At 35.1% G+C, this 21,613-nt stretch overlaps 3 protein-coding genes across 6 annotated transcripts in view; 2 read left to right on the top strand and 1 right to left on the bottom strand.

The window, feature by feature from the left end:
- The first annotated feature begins 1,643 nt into the window (after positions 1–1,643).
- LOC145976508 (dehydrogenase/reductase SDR family protein 7-like) lies at positions 1,644–3,587 on the top strand. Its single transcript, XM_083107648.1, has 6 exons — positions 1,644–2,084; positions 2,224–2,367; positions 2,435–2,654; positions 2,717–2,801; positions 2,880–3,040; positions 3,127–3,587. The coding sequence occupies exons 1-6, from the start codon at positions 1,929–1,931 to the stop codon at positions 3,312–3,314; spliced, it is 954 nt and encodes a 317-aa protein (XP_082963774.1). The 5' UTR covers positions 1,644–1,928; the 3' UTR covers positions 3,315–3,587.
- Positions 3,588–5,100: 1,513 nt separating this feature from the next.
- Positions 5,101–7,340, bottom strand: Pmi (Transmembrane protein Pmi). The gene is made up of 4 exons (XM_083107649.1): positions 7,181–7,340; positions 6,079–6,296; positions 5,655–5,992; positions 5,101–5,518 (listed from the first exon to the last, which is right to left on the bottom strand). Exons 1-3 carry the CDS (start codon positions 7,201–7,203, stop codon positions 5,706–5,708), a joined length of 528 nt encoding a protein of 175 aa, XP_082963775.1. The 5' UTR covers positions 7,204–7,340; the 3' UTR covers positions 5,101–5,518; positions 5,655–5,705.
- Positions 7,341–8,508: 1,168 nt separating this feature from the next.
- Osp (myosin phosphatase Rho interacting protein outspread) overlaps positions 8,509–21,613 on the top strand; it is a 164,107-nt gene continuing 151,002 nt past the window's right edge. For all 4 annotated transcript variants that reach the window (XM_083107644.1, XM_083107643.1, XM_083107646.1 and 1 more), the window contains exon 1: positions 8,509–10,013. In XM_083107644.1, the coding sequence (XP_082963770.1) occupies positions 9,870–10,013 (144 nt within the window). In that variant the 5' untranslated portion in view covers positions 8,509–9,869. The remainder of the gene's footprint in view (positions 10,014–21,613) is intronic.

Genomic DNA, 21,613 nt, shown 5'->3' with positions numbered 1-21,613 from the left:
ATGATTGCAATTCGATAAAGATTTATAGTTGCGATACAGTTTTATGTCGTGAATTAATTTTTAATTAATTAATTTATATTAATATTTAAAGCAAATTATATGTTTCGATACTAATCGTAATCGTGTTTAGTAAAAAAATTACAATATAATACGAAACGTTTCTCACCGCTACCTTATTACTCGAGAGTCACCGTGCGAATGATGACAAAGCCGAAACATAGCGCGCTACTGTTTATATTTTATATTGTCAAAGTCGAACACCGTGTTATCAATAATTCGTTGCCAAAATATTTTATATATTATAAAATGTATATTAACGCGGAATATTAAATTAATGAAGTATTTTAATTTATTGATTAAAATTGATTATTTATTAAACAATTTATCCTTTCATTATGCTAATTATTTGCATCTATAATTCGATTGATTTACTTCGTGTTCTCTCACAATCCAAATTACATTTAGATTGTCAAGTAGAACGATAAAGTAACACGGATGAAATATATTTGTGACTCTAAATATTATAATAATAATTATTGTCCATAAAAATCGCAACGATCAAAGTAATTATTTAATGTTTTGGATTTCTATCATTTAATCGATTTTCGATTAAATTGTATATTGTTTAATAACAAGTATTGAGAAAATTAAAACATTGGTCGAAATATAGTTAATTCTAATATTAAAGCTTTAACATAGCGCGCTACTGTTTATTTTTTGTATTGCCAATGTCGAACACCGTATTATCGATAATTCGTTGTCGAAATATTTTATATATTATAAAATATACGCTCCGCGGAATATTAAATTATAGAAGTATTTTCATTAATTAATTAAAATTGATTATTTATTAAATAACTTATCACGGAACCTTTCGTTATGCTAATTATTTGAATTTATTCGATTATTTTATTTTCAAAGTCAAATTCTATAATATTTAGTTTTGCATTTTAGAAGACTGACTTAGAGCGAGCTAAATAAATAAATAAATAAATAAATAAAAAAATAAATAAATGATGTTGAGAAGAAAAAGAACACACATAAATAAATAAATAAATAATAGCGTGGAAAGAGAGAACATACTAATATTTTTATATAATAAATTATTATTAATTAAATTATTTATATTTTTATTTATATTATTTATATTATCAGAGAGACATATATGTTACCCTCTGAGAATTTGTGGACATTGACTTTGTAGTTCATGTTCACGTTTTTAATGTCCACAGAGGGAGTATCGCTTCCAGGGATCACCTAAAAGCGGGCCATGACATCTCTCAGGCCGGTATTCATAGTCCGGTCTTATATTTAAGATCGTCTTTAGTTCATCTTCAGATAATCCATAGCCAATGAAATGATACATACAATATCTAAAGATGAACTTAAGACGATCTTAAATATAAGAACGGACTATGAATACCGACCTCAGTCTTCTCTCTGTCTCTGTCATTAGAGGATGGCCGCATTCAGCAGACTCAACAGTTGGGCAACATTACTAGATTTTCCGATGTAATTCGACGCTGATTGGTCGGACCTGAAAGTAGAAACCAATCATGTTCGATTGCTACTTAGCGGTTGAGTCCGCTGAATGCGGCCAATGAGAGGGTCTCTATCTGTCATCATTCTCTGTGGTGACACATGAAACATGTGTTCAAAGTTCATATATATATATATATCTCTCTTTTTTTGCGAATGACAAATTAAACATGAATGATATAACTGTGACGTGTGGTTAAAATATATATAATAACAATAAACCAACTGTTGTATAGGTGAATGCTCTTTAAAAGCCTAAGCAGTCACTTGGAATAAGAAGAAATAACAATAAATCTTTTAAACATTAATTTTGCAACAGATTAAAGATTTAACTGAATGCGCACATGTATTATTAATTACGTCATTATTCAATTAAAATTTGTTACAAAATGAACATTAAACGACAAGAAGAAACTTTGATGGGTTGGAGCATTATGTGGTGGTTGTTTAAATTATTCGGACTTCCAATAACTATTCCTTGGCTAATATATCACTTTCTTGATATTATGCAGCAAAAACGCAAAAGAGCAGCTCTTAGCAGTAAGGTAATATATATTTTACTATATATCTTTTTCCATTTCTTTTTGAAGAGAATAAAAAATAGAATTTTATGACGTGACGATATCTCTTGAAATATATGTTCAGCGATTCAAATATTTTTATAATTTTGAATATATAATTCAGGTGATAATGATAACTGGTGCCAGTTCTGGCTTGGGAGAAGCTTTAGCTCATACATTCTACCGTTGGGGTTGTAGACTCATCTTGGTATCTCGTAGAAAAGAAGAATTGGAGAGAGTAAAAAATGATTTGATGAATACCCATCAAGTGCGTTGTACAATATTTATTTTAACAAGTAAATATATAGCATATCAATAATTTCTTGATTTTTCAGACAGTTCCAACTCATCCACCCATTGTTTTGCCATTAGATTTAACTGACCTTAATAATATGAAAGATGAAGTGTCAAAGGCTATAATGATACATGGCAGAATCGATATTTTAATAAATAATGCTGGCATTACATATAGAGGCGAAGTTATTAATACAAGTGTTGATGTAGACTTAAAAGTCATGATGTCAAATTATTTCTCTCAAGTTGCATTAAGTAAAAGTAAGTTTATCATAAAAAAATTTAATGTTGTGACAGACTCATTATTCATTATTGATTTGCAGTTGTTCTTCCATTCATGATAGAACAAAAGTCTGGCCATATAGTTGGTATAAGTAGTGTGCAAGGGAGAATTGCTATTCCATTTAGGTAAGTATTTAATTATTATCAATAACGATCATCTTAAAATTACTTGTATATAAGATTAGAATGTTTGCAAATTTTTAGATCTGCATATGCTGCATCTAAACATGCGTTACAAGCGTGGTATGATACCACTAGAGCAGAATTGTGTGATAAAAATATTAAGATTACAGTTATTAGTCCAGGCTACATTAAAACGTCTCTTTCTCTTAATGCTTTAACGGAAAATGGACAAGTATATGGATGTTAGTAATTTAAATATTTTAAGTGCTAGATACTTAATACTTTATATTTTCTATATAATTCTCTGTGATATTATTTCATTATATAGTAATGGACAAAACCACTGAGAATGGTTATCAACCAGAGTTTGTAGCCGAATGCATCTTAAAGTCTGTATTGAAGCAAGAGAAAGAAGTTACTATCGCACCATTTTCCCCAAAGGCTGCTATAGTGCTTAGAACTTTATTTCCTTCGCTCTTCTTCTGGATTATGCAAAAACGTGCAAAAAATAAGTAATATTAAACTAATTGTGAATACTACTTAATTTAAATAGGATAATTGATTATTTTTTAATTGTAAAAGTGGATTTACATATAATATATAATACATATAACATAATATATATATATATATGTATGATATACATCTTTTGTATAAAAGAAAAAATTAGAATATTAAAAATTTTAACTTAATATGGTATATTAATAAAGAATGTATATAATTTTGAATACCAATGAGTAAACTAGTATAAAAGGGAATAACAGTTCAAATACACTATTCAAAAGTAGATTTTATTTGTCATAGTCATTTTTTCTGGCTAGTGGAATATCTTTACATTATGTACACATATTTCATTGCTAGAAAACTAATTGAAACTGACAATGAGATATTTAGACAAATGTGTTATCCATCTTTTGATATCAATTTATAAAAATTCCATTTCAAAATTTTAAGCTTTGTATATAAATAAGAAACAATTTTATGAAGTAATTTAATGATTCTTTGTTTCATATGTTGTTTTTATTGTTTTTAATATTAAAACTTATAGTTTTTTATAGATTATTCAAAAAGAATAGCATATATATTTAATATAAATATTGTATATTTTAAATGATGAAGAGTGACAGAGAGAGGGAGATAGCACATCCATATGTATTTAAGAGAGATATATTATCTAATATATTATTAAAATAATTATTTACTTTATTGTTGACACTTCATTAAAAATTTTCTTTATATAAACTTAAAATATAATAATAGATTTAATAATCTCTGAAAAAAAATATCAACTATAATAAAATCTAGAATCTATTGTCATGAAGCAAATGTATCCATTTTTATTTGTAAAATCCTGTATATATTGATCACATATTTGTATGACTTTTTTCTCTTTAAGTAATTAATGAAATAAATGTATAAAAAAAGCACATATAATAAAAATTTATATTAATTCAAAGATAATTAAATGTAATGTTGAAATTAACATGAAATGATTATTATATATACTTTCATTAAAAATTACAATGTTTATATATATGTCGATGGTGATATATAGCTGCGTTATATATTATATAAATGTACACATTTGAAAAGTTCTATATATTTTATAGTGGTTACATTCTCTGTTTTAAATGATAATAATAGCTTGTGCAATAGATTTTCTTTTTTCTAATATTGTAATTTATTAATTTAGTACATTTGGAGAAATAAGTCTTTAAGATAGAAATATAAGTTTTCCTGTGCTTCATGTATAAGATAGAACTTTTCAGAACAAAATCCACATGATTTTTGGTTGATCTTGTTTCTCAGATTTTTGTGCTATACTCATTAACATAACAATATTTTAAAATATTGATAATCATTCTAAAATTAATTTCTAATACTTATTGTTAAAACAATATCCATAACTATGTATATTGTTCATACTTCTCCTATCAACACATAAAAATGAGGACAGTTTCTTGTTCATGTGATAGTGAAGTATTTTATATTATGTGAAAAAAGTTCACATATTATATAATGTACAGGATTTTAGCTTTTATTTTCATTAAACATTTACAGGAATGTTTGTGACATCAACCTCCATTTAATAGGACTAATATAAACGATAAAAAGTTTTATACGCGCAATTGTGATGAAAAAAATATATCTTACTCTACATATTTATGGTTAATAAAATAATCAAAGCCTAAAAAAATACATTAAGCTTTTATACTTATAGTCAACTTATTCTTTTAATATTTCAATGTAGATTGTTCTGTTGGGTGAGAAAATCTAGGCAACATATCCTTGATATCATACATACTGTGTGTGTTCTTTTTATTCTTTCTCTACCTATTTTATATTTACAATCTAAAAATACATGCTAAATCCATATGTACTGTTGCAAATTTCATAATTCTAAGAACACTTATGTCAATATCTTTTTTTTCTCCAGTTTCAGAAATTGCATACGTGCGCGCGCGCGCACACACACACGCGCGCACACACATATATATACACACATATATATATATATATATAAATGTATGTATGTATGTATATATGGCTTTTGCAACTTTTGTAATACAATCATCTTTTACAATTTTTCCCAGATGGAGATTAAAGAATATAACAATGTAAAATCTTAAGGAAATGACATGCCAATGTAAAAACTTGAGTAAAATCTGGCTTTTACTTGCATTTATGTAGTTTAGTCAGATCACATAAGCAGTATTTACCTATGAAGAAATATGGAAGAATATGAGTCAAAATAAGAAATATAAATAGAGTTTCGTTCTTATTAGTGTTAAGAAATTGTGTTCTATTATAAATCTACTATTGCAAAAGATATGACAGATATAATATATGATTCACCTTATTGTTTTGTTCTGGCTTAAGACAAAATCAATGCCAGTAATAACTTTCTCATTTAAACGCCTGATACACTCTCCAGGCAGTAATGCTGAGAGCTGCCAATGTAATAGTCGTGTGAAGAATTCGTCTCCTTGTATCATCTTTCCTTACTAGAAATGTGGGAGACGAAGGACCTAGAACAGCTAACAGCTCTACATGTGGTAATTTGCAAGTATCAGTCTCTACTTGATATTGGCAACAAGGATCAAATTGCCAAGAGACTGTATATAATCCACAAGATATGACTGCTATAAAACCTAGTGGCCCACAAATGTATGGCCGGTCGCCCCAGAGTATTCCTGAAAAAAGTATGTACAAGCATTGTAAGATATATTATTTATTTCACTTATTATATGCAAATAATTCTTACATAAATTAAACAAACCTGTAATGATTGCGGCAAGACCTGACAATGCAGCGGTCTTGTGAAGACAATTTCCCACTGCTATCCATCTAGAGGTTTCGTCACCTAATTTCGATGGTTCGATAACAATTAAACTGCATTCTGATTCTAACGCTCTTTCTAGCTCATATTCAAATGTCTCATGAGCATTTTCACTGTCGTATACTTCTCTGATAATGGCAACACTAAAGGACTCATCTCTAGAAAGGAGGAATATAAATATGCAAATTATTATTTTTACTATTATTTTAATATTTCATAATTATCATATTACACTTTGCAATGCGATTGTGCACGCAAAATTTATGTAAATTCTCATGTCGACGTGCCAAAACTATGCATACTTATAGCTATAAAATTTCTTTATAACAAGGTCGAAAAATTCTTGTCGTATAATAGAAAGATTAAGTTTCGTTTTTCGATTATCACATGCGAGTATATATTAAATAGATGCAACGCATGCATTAAATACTGAATAATAAGCAATATATTAGAAATCGCAATGCTTTCCGGAATTTCTTTCGTTTACATGTTATGTAAGACATCGATCAAGTTAATCAATGCTACGCTTGTTTTGGTCGCGCAAGTGCGTTTCTGAAACCGGCGAGAAATCAGGACCAGCGTACCGTATTTTCGTTTCGGCATCATGATTCGATAGCGATTAAATATCACAATAATAAAAAGTACAATATATATATGTATATATATATACGTATATATGTATATACATATAAAGCTTGAGAACGACGGCGAAAGTGACAGCAGTTTACACGAGCCGCTCTAACGAAGCGTGGGTTCAAGTCGCGACTAAAGAATGACGTTTCCTGCATTTCACGGTATCATCTCGGCCGTAAATTCAGGGATTTAACACTCGCTCAAGTACCTAGGATCGGGCACACGGCGGCAAGAGATTTTTTGTTATGAGAGATAAATCCGCCGTACGCGATACCGCACTGACTTTGAGGTTAATTTGGTTTCGACGGCGATGGAGATCGCGTCGCGACGATGCGTCCCGGCGACGTTTTCCTCGTGGAAAAGGCGTCGGATCTCGCGAACGGTGCGGAGAATAATTCGGCCTACGAACCTGTCACCAGCTTCATCTACCATCTTCGCCGTCGATCCCGCAGATACTGAAACGGCGGTCTACTCGGACCGGAAGAAAAAACATGACTCGTCGAACCGGACGCAAAAATCAGCTGATAGAGCGCCCGCGCGCGCGTTACTCGCGTGACTCGAGTAGTTGTCGCAGTTTTGAATTTTCTCTTGAACACGGTGGTATATGAAGGCGCCTTCCAAGTTTTGATGCAAATTCGCATCGAATAACGCGAGAAGGTAAGTGGATCGTTTCTTTGTCATTTTTCGGGCAAATGACGCCTTCTGAATGTCTTTTGGATGCATACTGTATGGGATTAATGATATATATTTTTAATTTAAGCTAATTGAGATTTATTTTCATATTAAATTGTTAATAACTGTAGCGAAATATAATTATTGTATTATAGAGATTTCTGAAATTTATGTTAAAGGTTAATATATTCAATTTTAAAGAATATGAGCAGAATCTCAATCTGATAAATGGTATGAATAAAGTTGAATCTAGTTTTTCTCGATAGTTTGAATCATAGCGTATTAAAAAGTGGTTGTGTCATCATTATAACGATGGATAATGGTGGCACTTCATCTACTTACGATGGAACATCTTATCTATTTATACGCCATGTTTAACTATCCAAAGCGAGATCGTCGAGTGCGCGTCGTCTCTATTTAAAGATCAAATTTAAAAGGTATTTTGCGATTCGTTTTACAGAATTACATCATGAAAGGAGCATGTAAGTCGAATTGAATAAATATTTGCGTTGGAAAGAAAGAAAGAGGCGAAGCGTATGGGAAGGATGAGTAAAGCCAAGAGTCATTTCGATAACATTTCGAAAATCGATTTATCGATCTGCTTTAACTGCATCTTTTGCATTGTTTGTATCGCGAAATTCATATATCGTCGAAAATGAAAACAATTTTCAATACGTAATCTCTGATACGAGCTTAAACGAGCATCAACAAGCGATATATTTTGATCCTCGTAATTTGTGCGCGAAATTCAAATCATCATCAGCTAGATTTTTCCAAATTCTTTTGCATTAAATTTACTTAATTAATAATAAATATGAAAGATAATTAAATAACAGAAGAATATTTAAAAAAACGTAGCGGATAACTTGAATTGAAGATTTTTTAAAAACAATTTATACAAATTAAATATATACATATAAAAATCTAGAAATCTGTTGTAAATTTTCAGGGTCTCGGCGGAGAGGAGTGAAGGTGCGCGCGAAATCGCGAGTTCGGGCGGTCGCGTCGCGATGGCGCGGGCGTAGGCGAGGGACTATATTCGCGACGGCGCGTAGTGACGCGAAGTATAGTGCGTTGCGCGGTCGGCCGGGTGAGAGTCGTAGCGGAGCGCAAGTCGGAGCGCGCAGATAGAGTTAAACGGGACCAGATCGCAGATGGACGTCCGCGCGAGCGTACTGTCACTGTGGACGGCAGCGCGACGCGCCGTGCCGTCGTCGTAATAAGTGTGCGTGTCGTGTTTCGCGTTATGTCGTATCGTGTCGTGTCGGGTGTCATCGCGTAATCGTCGCCGCGCGCGCGCGCGCGCGCGTTCCTCTATCGCGGGATTAGGATTACGCGTTCGGATTCCTCCCTCCTCGCGGTGACATTCGGCCGGGAGTGAACGAACGTTGCGCGAAACCGACTTCTATTCCCTCTTATCGCGATATACGCGCTACATTCGGCGGATTGATGTACGCGTTCGACGAATCGGTCTTTTCGCGAACGCCCTGAAGTGCGCTACGAGATTGCGAGATCACGTCCGTCAATGACGTGAACATCGCGCACGTGCGTCGAGCGAATCCCCGGTGCCAGCGGTAGCTGTCGGGTCTCTCCTGACACTCGATAACGCGAAAGCGGGATTCTCTCTCGTTAATCCACGTGCTTTCTCGGGAGTGTCGGAGATATTGCGCCGCATCGATCGAAGTCGGGATACGTACGTACGTACATATGTACGGAGAAAACGCGCGAGTGTGTGCACGCGCCGAGTGAGACGAAGCGAGTGTTCGGATCGTATTGACAGTTGATGAATAGTGTGTTGTACGAACGGAACGGTTGTGCATACGTATCGCTCGTTCGGCAGTGCCGATTGTAAACACGCGCGATTGTAAACACGTGACGCTCGGAATTCCACGTCAATTGAGATCGATGAACTGGATCCGCATCCGCGAATGAAAGATTCCTTTCGCACAAGGATCGGGGACTGTCAAAATAGCGGTTTTCCCCGGCGTGTTTTTCGAACGAGGGTTTCGAGAGAAGTTTCTCTCGCTCGTCGAGCAATTTCGACGAAAAACCGATCGAGAGTCGACGTTACCGCGTCGCCGAACAGCTGGCGGTAAATCTCGCGGAAGATTCCCGGCGCGATCGACGTCAACGACCTCGGCGTTCGCGATCCCGTAAGGGGGCTTCCGTCAAGAGCGGGGCGTGCGTTATCGCGCTAAACGAGATTTCTACATCGACGGAGGAGAGCTCGCGCCCGAGAGACTCTGTGCGTGAAAGTGACATTTGCGTTTTCGAGTGCGAAAGAGGCGACTTCTTCTCCGACGAGGGAACCGGAGCGGCGCTGGAACAGAAGCTGGACGGAAGGACAGATCGAAGGGCGACGAAGAGGACGAAGGAAGGCGATGCTGTGTCTCGGTAACGATCGCGACTAATTCGCACGTGTCGCGATGTCGGGTGGCACGACGGGCGGCGTTCGCGGCACCGGCGCCGAGTGCAGGAAGTTCGCGCCGAACATATTCAACAAGAGCAAGTGCAGCAGCTGCTTCAAGCAGAAGGAGGAGCACAGCGCGGAGGCTCTGGAATGCAACAGGGTGAGTTTTGCTTGATGGACTTCTACCGTCTCCGTCTTCCCTGTAACCCTCTTCCTCGTTCTCTTTTCGGCTCCTCCTCTTTCGCTACCGCGCGCCTTCTGCTTTCTCCCCCCCCCCTCCCCCCTTCTTTCTTCCTTCTCTATTTTCGCTTGCATAAATATATGAGTATATGGAGTTGTGGTTATTGAGCATTTAGATTGATACGAAAGATTTACGAAGAGTATGTGGCACGAATAGAGTTGGTAGAATTATTCGCATGAGAAGAAATTTTTATTAATCAAGTTAATTATGCATTTTATTAGTTGAAACGTTTTTGCATCTGTCTTTTTTAAGATCTTTTTTTTCTAAAATGTAGTCTATTCTATCTAAAATAAAATTTCGTACAAAGAGAGGAATTTAATAACGAGTTATTATAAATTCGCACATTATATGACAATCACAAAGCGACGTATAATTCTTTTTTCCTATTTTTTTAGTATCTTGTAACGTTATGTAGAATGTCAAAATTGTTCCAAATTATGTCTTTGTAATGACAAATTTTAAAATGAAATTTTTTGGCGAAACAAATAAGACATTAATAATTTTATAAATTAAAATTGATTGTTAACGGTTTTTATGACGAATCAAAATTTGAGAGAATATAATAAAATTACATTCTTCAGTTAGTTTTCAGTGGAGTATTTTTTGCAGAAATTTTTCACGGTATTTAAAGTTTTATTGTGAAGATACATACGAAAAGTTGGAAATTTGCAATAAATAATGGTCTCTTTTTTTTCTAAAAAAAATCAATTCGATATTATTCAAATAATATATTATTCGAAAAAACATTTAGTCATTTAGAATCTTATATATCTTATATTTTATTCATATATATTATTTTTTATTTCACATATGTATTCTTTTTGGCTTTTAAACAGAGAGAAAGAAAGAAAGAGAATTTTTTTTATTCTAGGATAATACTAAATGGTTCATTTTTCTTCCTCTCTCTTATCTTTCTTGTGATGTGATCTCTGTCCATCTTCTTTTCTCTTTCTCTTTCTTATACTCGAGCGTCTGACTCAACTCTGTTCCTTCTCACTCATACTCGAATTCCTTCCCGAGTTTGAGAACGAGCAAAGAGAAGGAACGAAGGACCTGTTACTCGGAACATTGATGTTATGTAAGTTCCGCCGCAGCCGTCGTTTGCAGACCCATCGCCGGGACCTACGTACGACGTTTCGTTTACCCCTTTCGTATGTCCTTCAAGGTGACATCCGATCTTCCGGCTTAGTTGCACCACGATAGTCGCGGTTCATTAACTTTACCCAGCTGCGCAACATTCTAGATCGATGTAAGTAAGAATGAGGGTTTATTCGACGGACGTTAATGCTTCGACTGCATCGCGCGAGTCGTTTAAATTATTACATAATTCACACGAGTGTCGCGTATACGTATAAAGTGTGAAACGGGCAAAAGCAGTTCCGGCATACAGAAAATAGGCAGAAATATCGTAGAATAGCGAGATTTTTTTTCGTACGAATAATAACGATTCGCGAGACGCCGCATAAGTTTGCATACAGGATGGATATTACCGCTGTATTATGCTGAGAGTCATGTTGCGCAGTCGCTTGCCACATGGCATACGCTTCTTTTTTTCGCGGCAATTTGACGTTTAGGTTGCTTTCGATCTCGCTGCTTTGTAAGCGCGCATTTTTTTCTTTTTTTTTTTGGATAATCATACGCGCAGAACGAGCAACAATTACGCGGCAATTTAAGCATGTCTCAAGAGAGCGTATTATAAAATCTGGCGCGTTAAAAGAAATTGCTTAGTAGTAAAAGAATATTTTGGAACCGGCTTGCACCTTAACATCATACATATATTGCATACACGATTTTAGTACATATATATGAAAAAATTTCCTTTTTTAATCGTGTACGAACACTAAACACAAGTCGATGTTGAATACAATACAAGTTTTGGGAGCGACAATCCTTGAAATTTGGGAAAATAAGAACTGATATTGTTTATCGTGTATTATTATATTAATTAAACGTAAAATTGCTTCCTATCGATAAGAATAGAATAACGATGCTTAATAAGCTCTTGCTTCTTTAAAGTGCGTGCGAGATATCGCCACGTCACGATCAGGGATATAAATACAGCTTCTGGTGCGCGTATACATCAGAACGAGAAAGGAATCTTTATAGTTCTGCTTTTTTTCGTCTCGTATGATTTTTATTTACGGTCAAGTCTTTTCGCTGATGAGTGAATGGCCTCGTAAAAATCAAGGAGAGAGGAAAGAGAGGGGACAGAAACGTAATAAAAACGTTAAAAATTAATTCATGCTTTACGGTACCGAGGACAGAAAAAAGGAAACGTGTGATAGCGGAATCGTTGTCACTTTGTAGATGCGTATTTTTTTTTTGCACGCGAAAAAACCGTCTCTTTAGCCGTCTGTTCGGTTATCATTTTACCGTTTGTTTTAATACTTCATTAATTGCCGAAATTGATTATGCTATCTTTTAACTCCATCTTCATCCCACTTTACAATGATACAACGGATTGATTTTTGCTCAAATATTCAATATATGTAAATAAGAGCTTAGATACATCATTTATCTCTCTTTTATTATCTTAAGAATTAATTCTGTATTCATGTACATGTAAAAAAGGCATACATCAAAAATTTAACATAAATGTTAGAGTAATAAGAAAAAAAATCTTTCAATTTTCAATACTAGAATCTTTTTCCAGCTTTGCGCAAATTTGTATTATCCTTACGATATATCTAAATTGAAAATTGAATAAGTATCATTTACGTTATATATCTGTATTTTTATCTCTTTATACAGATCAATGTGATATTTCGATATAAAATTTAAGGATAAAACATCAAAGTATTATTTTCCTGTTCGTATTCATTCATATCCCTGAAGCTTTTCGCGTTTCTATACGTGCAAAAAAATTTTAGTTCAATTTCAACATATAAATCGAAGTTTAATAAAAATTATTATTATATATTAATTCTTTTATATATCGATGAATTATTATTTCGCGTATTTCGAAGAACACTGACGGATTAAAACGGGATGATTGCGAAAGTTGGTTCGCGCGCGTTCAATGTTCGCCAATACACGGCTGTTTTTTTCCTGGTCCTCGCGCCGTTGCAAATTTCGGAATGTCGGCAGCCTTGCGACCTGTTCTCGGTGCATTCCAGCCATCTCCTCCAGCACCCCTACGAGAGAAGAAGGCCCCCTCCGAGAGTTGTTGGCCTGTCGACTTTCGCATGGATGCGGTATCTCCGTATCGGTTTATTCTCTCCGTCTCGCTTCTTCGCGCGGGATGTTCTCCGTCTCTCCCATATGACCGCAAATAACGTATGCATATGTGCGACGCAATGTTTCTTTACCCGTTGGCTGTTGTATCGATCCTTTCGTAAATTCGGTCGCGCGATAAGATAGCAAGCAAAAAATTTGACGTTAATTCGTCAATCGATTTTGTTGCCTCTCGAGAGATTGCGCGTTATTTTCCAAGCAAAGGTGGCTAGTATTATGTTGTTAACTCCCTAGAAATCTGTAAATTATATCTATAAATCGGTCCGTGAGATTTTGTACCTTAGCAGGGGAAAACAAATGGGAAAAGAATTGATTTTCATTTACCTTTCAAGGAGGTATTTCCAGACTTACATATCTCATTCGTATATCACAAGATCTAATTTCAGCGGGCGCACCGCGAGAATATACAATCGTACTTGGTACGATAGAAAATACGATTAACAAAAGAAATCGGTCTTATTACGCGCATATGTACGTTCTTGTTCTTGACTAAAGAGACCCTTGGGCCATACTCGCTCGTGACCGGCCATTATCGGCGTGCAGCTTGGTATTTTCAGAGTCCGATTACTTCTTCGTGAGCGCCTTTGTAAGTGCCTTCGAGAAATAATTTCCTGGGGTGAGAGGGCTCAAGACGCGGTCGGGACGTACCTTAAATTTTGATCCGGTGAAACGATTCCGAGATGTCTTACGGTACCTCGGGCTTCCTCCCGGCTTTCGCCAATATGTATATCTTCCTTTCCTATCAATTTCCTGATTTTTCAACGAAAATGTCCGTTTTATAATACTGCAATCTTTAATTAAATCTTATATTAATTATAAGGAGAAAATTATTATCTATTCACAGAAGGCTATTGATTTTAAGTCCGATGAATCTTTATTAATTTTTATAATATATATGTGCATATGTCGCAAAATACTGAGCATCTAGAGATAATTAATTTAATAATATTGTTAGAAATAATTAATTTAATAATCCCTTTATGCAATGAAAATTATACACATATATAATACGCACATACAATTCTTATTTTAGTGATACTAGTGTTTATAACTTGATCGATGCGTACGATATTTAATTAATAGGAAAATTTCGGATTCGACGGATGATAATTAACGCGCACTATTACACAATTGACGTCGGTGTGTTGGCAATTTTTTCATTCTCGCCTTTATCTGCTTTGTCTCGTTGATGGGATCTCGTGGCAATCGAACAACAATCTATCGCTCAGAATGGAATTTCACTTTCTAATGAAATTGGATGCCTGCTTGTTTTGCGATTAGCGTGCGCAGATAACTCTTACGTTGGAAACACTGATGAAATGTGAAAAAACCATTAATTACTGTCAATCGAGTCACGGACATTATCGGCATAACGGACACATCGTACATTTTTTCCATTGCATCGGTTAATGCATATTGTGAAAAAGCTTGTATCGTGATTAAAAGTAAATGAGTAAATATTATATTCATCAATTATACGAGTAAAGCGAAAAATTTGAAAATGTGATCGAAAAGATAAACACGGAACGTATTTTTAAGACAGTACACAAACATATCCTGTACCGTATCATAGCGGAATGTTGTTTCATATAACATCCTTTTTATCTCGCGTTTATTGCGAAACTTTATTACAAAAACTCTTCTTCTTCGAGCGACGCGAACAAGGTAAAGAAGGTTACGCGAATTAACATTCCAGTAGCGGCCGAGCTAGTTCTCGGTTTATTGTTTGTGTATTTTTACGATAACGCGCCAGATACGCAATCAGGTTTTCATTTCGGTCCGAGAGAGACGTATTTTTTCCTCAGCCGGGGAATAATTTTCGTTGTCAGGGTCGTTTTTTTTCGCGTGTCCGATGGATAATTAGTAATTAAATGCATACGGAAAAAAACTTTACGACATTTTAATTAATATTGTTAGGGGGATATACATTGGTGGTCTTAATTAAAGTAATACTGCACCGGTTATTGCCGATCTTTGCGAAAACCGTAAGGTACTAAAGAAAAGGTACGGCAAGGCTATAAAATTGGAGGCTGTTTATTTCAGTTTGTTCGCGCGCGAGTTCTGCACGATTATAATAACGGTTACACGAAAACGGCCGTCATTCGATAACAATTTATCCCCCGATGAACGGAGATGATCACTATCAGTTGCATGCGCAGATACGCGACCTTCTTGAGATACAGCTACGCAATCTATGAATTGTTAAGGTGATCTACGTCAATTTCGCGCATCATTCCTATAAATATTGTTTTTTCTTAATTTTTAATTTTTATAATCATTAACTAACTTGTTGAATTTTTACCTGAAAATTAAGCGCATTTATTTACTATGAATATTTTTAAAATAATGTATATGTGTTTATAAAATTATTGCTTGTGTGATACAGGTAGAAAATAATAGCTATTGAGAGACGATAAGTTTACAACATACATGATTGTAAATTGAATAAGCGAGATGTTCAGTGATTCGACATGACTCGAAACATTCCCTCTGATATTTACGATTTCGTGATTATATCTACGTACACACGTATAATGTGCGTACAATATGAGATAGCGCGGATATCCGCGTGCTTGCGGAATATAAATTTCTGTTCAAACGCATCTGCTGCTTTTGTCACGGCCACCAGAAATTATTAATACAGATGATAAAGATCACTATGTCGTATTTTCTTACAAAAAGTATCGTACAGAGTTGAGAAAAAAATGTCGTTAAATAATGAATATATATCTTGAATATCTAATTATTTTAAATTAATTTCTTTAACATGCACACATAATATGGTATGAAAAATCTTTATTTACACTAGTTATTAAAAATTTCTGGAATTGGCATAAACTGCCGAATATTTAACAGAAATCTTTGAGTTCGTGACAATCTTTATTTATCGTAGACGTGGATCAAAGCTTGCGGCGAAAATTTTCTGCGAGGAATTGTTGAAATTTGTAAACGTTGATGACTTGGGTACCACACACACATTCAGAAAAAAGGGTTATCGTAATCGAAACGTGTAATATTAAATTGCTCGGTGCTATAATAGTCATCGCCACGAATTTATATAGTGTTGAAATCATATGACTTTATATTTCGAAGCGCACATCAATATGCAGGAGACCATCATCGTGCAATAAAAATTTTGGGCTTGTCATCGACGCACGGAGAATTTTTGACAGCATCGGAAATGTCACGGAAGTGTTTCAGCTTCGAAATTAAAGTAGACTTCAAATAATGATTTTGAATACAAGATATACGAATTATATCTGGTACTAAATTTATTCATAGAACTTTTTTCCTGCAAAGAAACTTGTCCTTGTTTTAGAGAAAAAATTGATAATAACATCATATAAAATTAAAATATAAGAAAAGAAAATAAAATATGTAAAAAGCTCTTTATTAGCAGTCCATTTAAAAAATATGTGCAGAGAGAATTCTTATTTAATTTAATTTAAATAAAAAAGACGATATTGTTTTTTTTTCCATTTTACGGTTAGTACGGTATTTGCAATTTATGGGGCCGCGACTAGTTTGTAGTTTATTCCGGTCTTGCGTGCCGGTTGGTCGAAACTTCATCCGTTCCACATGCATAACCTGCCCATTGTTAGCCGCATATTTAGTTGGAATACGACGTGAGCCATAAGCAAAGTACTGTTATGTCCGGTGGTATGTATGTATATATGATGTATCGTTTGCTCGATCTCGATACGTATTTGTTTCGTTCCCCTTCGGGAGCGCGAGCTTTGAGGACTGTCACTTCAATTACAAGCTTGAAACACACTGCGGTGATAAAGCGAATATCTCTATGTATGCAAGCTCATTTTACATCGGGATGAAAGGGCATAATAAATTGCTATTAGGTGCTAGAGTTGCTCCATCACTCTCTTCTTTCCGCAAGCTGCGTTTGTGACACGTTTATTCGCTACTTCTCGTGTTCCTTTGACGAATGTTGTGTATGTGTAACACGCTAACACATTTTCTCAGTGTTTGCATAATAATAAGTTAAATAGCGGATTAGACATATATAAACATATAGATCAATTAATTAATTAAATTAGATTTTGACATATATAAACATAGATGAATCTTTCAAAATTTGCATTTTTTGCTGAAATAATCACTCAGATTTTTAATTCGATACATTGATTAGGAATATTAGGAGATCGAAATTGAAGACGGCATAAATATATAAATCACGACGAAGAAATTAATTAAATGATCCATTGATATTCCGTCGTGACGCGAATGAAGCATCTCGCGATCCGTAATGACGATCGAGCAGAGAGTGACCATTCTCATCCCTAACGCGTTGTTACAAAAAGACAGAAAGTTACTGAAAGGCGGGCAGCCAGTCGTAACGGTACGTGTAGGAAAAAGAAAAGAGAGAGAGAGAGAGAGATAAAAGCCGGGTTGACGATGACGCTAAATGAAACCGCCTGTAGATTGTTCCTAGTGAATGGAGGTAGCGACGATGAGGTGGGCCGTCGTCTTACGGTGCATTCATCCTCGATCGAATAGCCCCCGGCCGATTAATCGAGCCGGTAGAAAGCAGGAGCGAGAGAGAAAGAGAAAAGACGTATATATATTCTTTCCGTCGAATCGAAGCTTTTTCTTCGCGCAACCTTCGTCCATAGAAGCCGTTGTACGCACGGCTCTCTACCTTTATAAGGGCTTCATTGAAAACTTGGTCGATTTGCGCGGGATCTCAGGGATCTTTCTTTAGGCCAAAGACTTATTGTTAATGTCTTGTCTGGGTAATTTTTTATTTGATTGGAATGTATGTGTGGGATAACTTTCTTTCCGGAAGTTAAAAAGCCTGTGAAATTTCTTTTGTCTTTTATCAAAAGCTCGGTGAATTCAGAAGTAATGAACGGAAAATATTGAAAGGTTATAAATAATCGTCGTCCTCTTATTTTTTTTTTCATTTGTAATTCTTTGTAATCTTTAATGAATCTACACTTGTGATCGATTGGGTGTTTTTTAGACACCGTGTATATTTAATAAGCGTGCTGTAAACAATTACTCCGAGATCTCACCGGCATAATCACCTGTCAGGACGTAAGAAAAATGCGCCACTATCGTCGACGAGACCACGTCGAGTATCATTAATTTCAATGAGCGATAAAGCCTTCGCCGCTCTTATTGAGCTCCGTTCGAGCGTTATCGCGCTTGAAAGCCACCCATATTCGCTCGTAGACCATTTAACCAGGAGTTGATGAATTGAATCCAATTTCATCGGCCGCTTGCGAACTAAATGTGCCTATAAGAGATATAAGAGGCACAATTATAAAACTTTGCGTGCAAAAAATCTTGGAAATTTTTTAAATATTTGTGAATATTTTTAACATTGAAAAGCATTCCAGTAAAATAGATTTTTTTCTTTTATTTGGTTGTAATTTTTACTTTCTTACACACAAAATTTAAAAATCTTCCAATTATTTGTCAACGTCAAAAAATTGCCAATTATCAATTTCATTATCATTGTTGACTAAAAATGTTCGAATAATTTAGCATATATTTATAAAACTTTGCGCGAAAAATCTTGTATTTTTTTAAATATTTGCGAATATTTTTAACATTGAAAAGCATTCCAGTAAAATAGATTTTTTTTTCTTTTATTTGGCTGTAATTTTCACTTTCTTACAAAATTTAAAAATCTTCCAATTATTTGTCAACGTCAAAAGATTGCCAATTATCAATTTCATTATCATTGCTGACTAAAAATGTTCGAATATATAATTTAGTATATATTTATAAAACTGCGCGAAAAATCTTGTATTTTTTTAAATATTTGCGAATATTTTTAACATTGAAAAGCATTCCAGTAAAATAGATTTTTTTTTCTTTTATTTGGCTGTAATTTTCACTTTCTTACAAAATTTAAAAATCTTCCAATTATTTGTCAACGTCAAAAGATTGCCAATTATCAATTTCATTATCATTGCTGACTAAAAATGTTCGAATAATTTAGCATATATTTATAAAACTTTGCGCGAAAAATCTTGTATTTTTTTAAATATTTGCGAACATTTTTAACATTGAAAAGCATTCCAGTAAAATAGATTCTTTTTCTTTTATTTGGCTGTAATTTTCACTTTCTTATAAAATTTAAAATCTTCCAATTATTTGTCAATGCCAAAAAATTGCCAATTATCAATTTCATTATTATTGCTGATTAAAAATGTTCGAATAGTTTAGCATATATTTTCTACTATCTTATTCTCGTAACCTTAGGTTCGAGGATCAGTCAGAAAAAGAGCCGCGTTTCTCTCTATGGATTCTCGAGAGTTCCGGGAAAATTCGTGTATCCACTTGAATGAGCGATCTCCTGCGCCGGTCGGACTTTACATTTACGGAGTTTCTCTTAACGAGAAATTCTCGTTCTCGGTAGTGCGCGATTTCCGCGTATTTACGTCTTCGGGGATATAGCGGGGATATTCACCTGAGCATCCCGCGAAGAGATGGCTTTCTTCTCCACTCCATCCGTGAAATCCCCTCTCTCTCTCTCTCTCTCTTTCTCGATGATTTCCGGTCGACCCGGAGTATTCTTCTCTCAAATTACAGACCTTTATGCGGGCGATACTCGATCGTTTTTTCCGCAACGGGTCGCTGCTCAAGATTATAGAAAAGATATCTGCGCGTGTCTGCGTTACTAGAAGGAACGAGAAAGCGGCCGAGGAACTCTTTCGAGAGTGCTCTTTGCGGACGCCAATGACATCAAATTAGTCTCTAACTTTCTATCTCGCGCCGTCTTGTTGCCGATGTCACGACGATTCCGCGCGACGATGATCTTTCGAGCGGTTTATTTTGAAAAGTGTGCCGCGCTTTCCCGCAATTTGTTTGCGCAAAAAACGCATTTCGACGATTCGCGCTCTTTATATATGGACAGTCTTCGTGAATTTATTTTTACATAGAGATTGAAAGCGATAATAAATGATTATTCGAGCGTAAACTTATTCGTGATATACTCTAAAAATTCAAAAGAAATTTCGTGCGGAATTAATCTCTTCTTTTTTCGCAGCAACTTCCGCTCACAATTCTTTCTCGCGGCTGCGATACGCATTGCGCAACGCGTAGAAAAAGTATTAGAAGATACAAAAACTTAATACCCTTCGTCATCCATCTTTTCGATGGAGCTTATAAGCGAACGTCCCGCGTTCAGGATCGCGCGCCAAGGCGTCCTTTAAAGAGAGAGAGAGAGAGAAAGAGGGGCGGGAGGGACCTAGGATGATGGATGGTGAAGCCGTGAACAAAATGAAGCGGCCGAGAAGCTGTTTGCCGCTCTTCAGGCGACATCCTCCGCAGGATCAGCACGATATTTTGTCTTCTCATTCGCATCGTCGTCACCACTACCATCGCCCCAACATCACCGAACCATTTATCCTTTCCCAACATTCTTTCTCGTGCTGACCACCTCGTGCAATTAGCCTCACGGTCACGACAAGGACATCCACTTCGTGATAGGCTAAACACAAGTCGGCTGCTCTATGAGATATTGCTTACGGATCTGAGAGGGTAATCCGTCGGGATGTATGCTTGCTGGAATCGGATGGATAATTTGCGATCGTTATAGGACCGAGCGACATTAGGTCGCTGTCGCACCGCACCTCGTTTCGACAGGGAACATTAATCTGATTAAAAAAAATCTCGATCGATCTCTTGTATAATCAAGTTATACTTATTTCTGATTTTGATGTTAGATTATTATACTTGACTTTATTGTAATTCTTTTAAAATTTATATCTATATATTTTTAGATATAAATGCCAAGATATTTTAATCGAATGAAATATCATTTGATTTATTCTTTAAACGCATTGATTGAAACGATATTTTAAAAAAATATTCTCTATTTAAAGTTATTTATATACGTCTTTCCTTCTTTTTCTCTATCTCTTTTAAATAAAAAAATACGCAACACCATTTTTATTTTATCATTCTTTATCGTTATCTTGAACAATTTGTCATTACATGACTCGAGATGTCGCATAATAGAAAAATATTCTTATTGAATGACAATATTCTGCTTCTAATTAAAAAATGCACATCTCTCTCTTTAATTATAACTTGAATTCTCGATTTTAATTCCAACTCGAATTATCCATTGTATTTGGCAAATACTCTTTATAGTCGGTGCAATTCCTTGCATTTCTTCAATCGATGTAGCACCCGCGGGCTGCCTCGTATAATCGTATGTTTATGCCTGGTACGATTGGATAACTCATCTCGTCAGGCAAGAGTCGTCGTATGTAAGCGCTGTATACGAACACCGATTTATAAGTCGATCAAGT

Source organism: Camponotus vicinus, unplaced genomic scaffold (assembly GCF_025532165.1).
Source record: "Camponotus vicinus isolate PSW18456_S1 unplaced genomic scaffold, iyCamVici1.0 SCAF_9, whole genome shotgun sequence".
Taxonomy (NCBI): domain Eukaryota; kingdom Metazoa; phylum Arthropoda; class Insecta; order Hymenoptera; family Formicidae; genus Camponotus; species Camponotus vicinus.
Note: the sequence above shows the minus strand (reverse complement) of the source record. Positions and strands in the feature narration are given on the sequence as shown.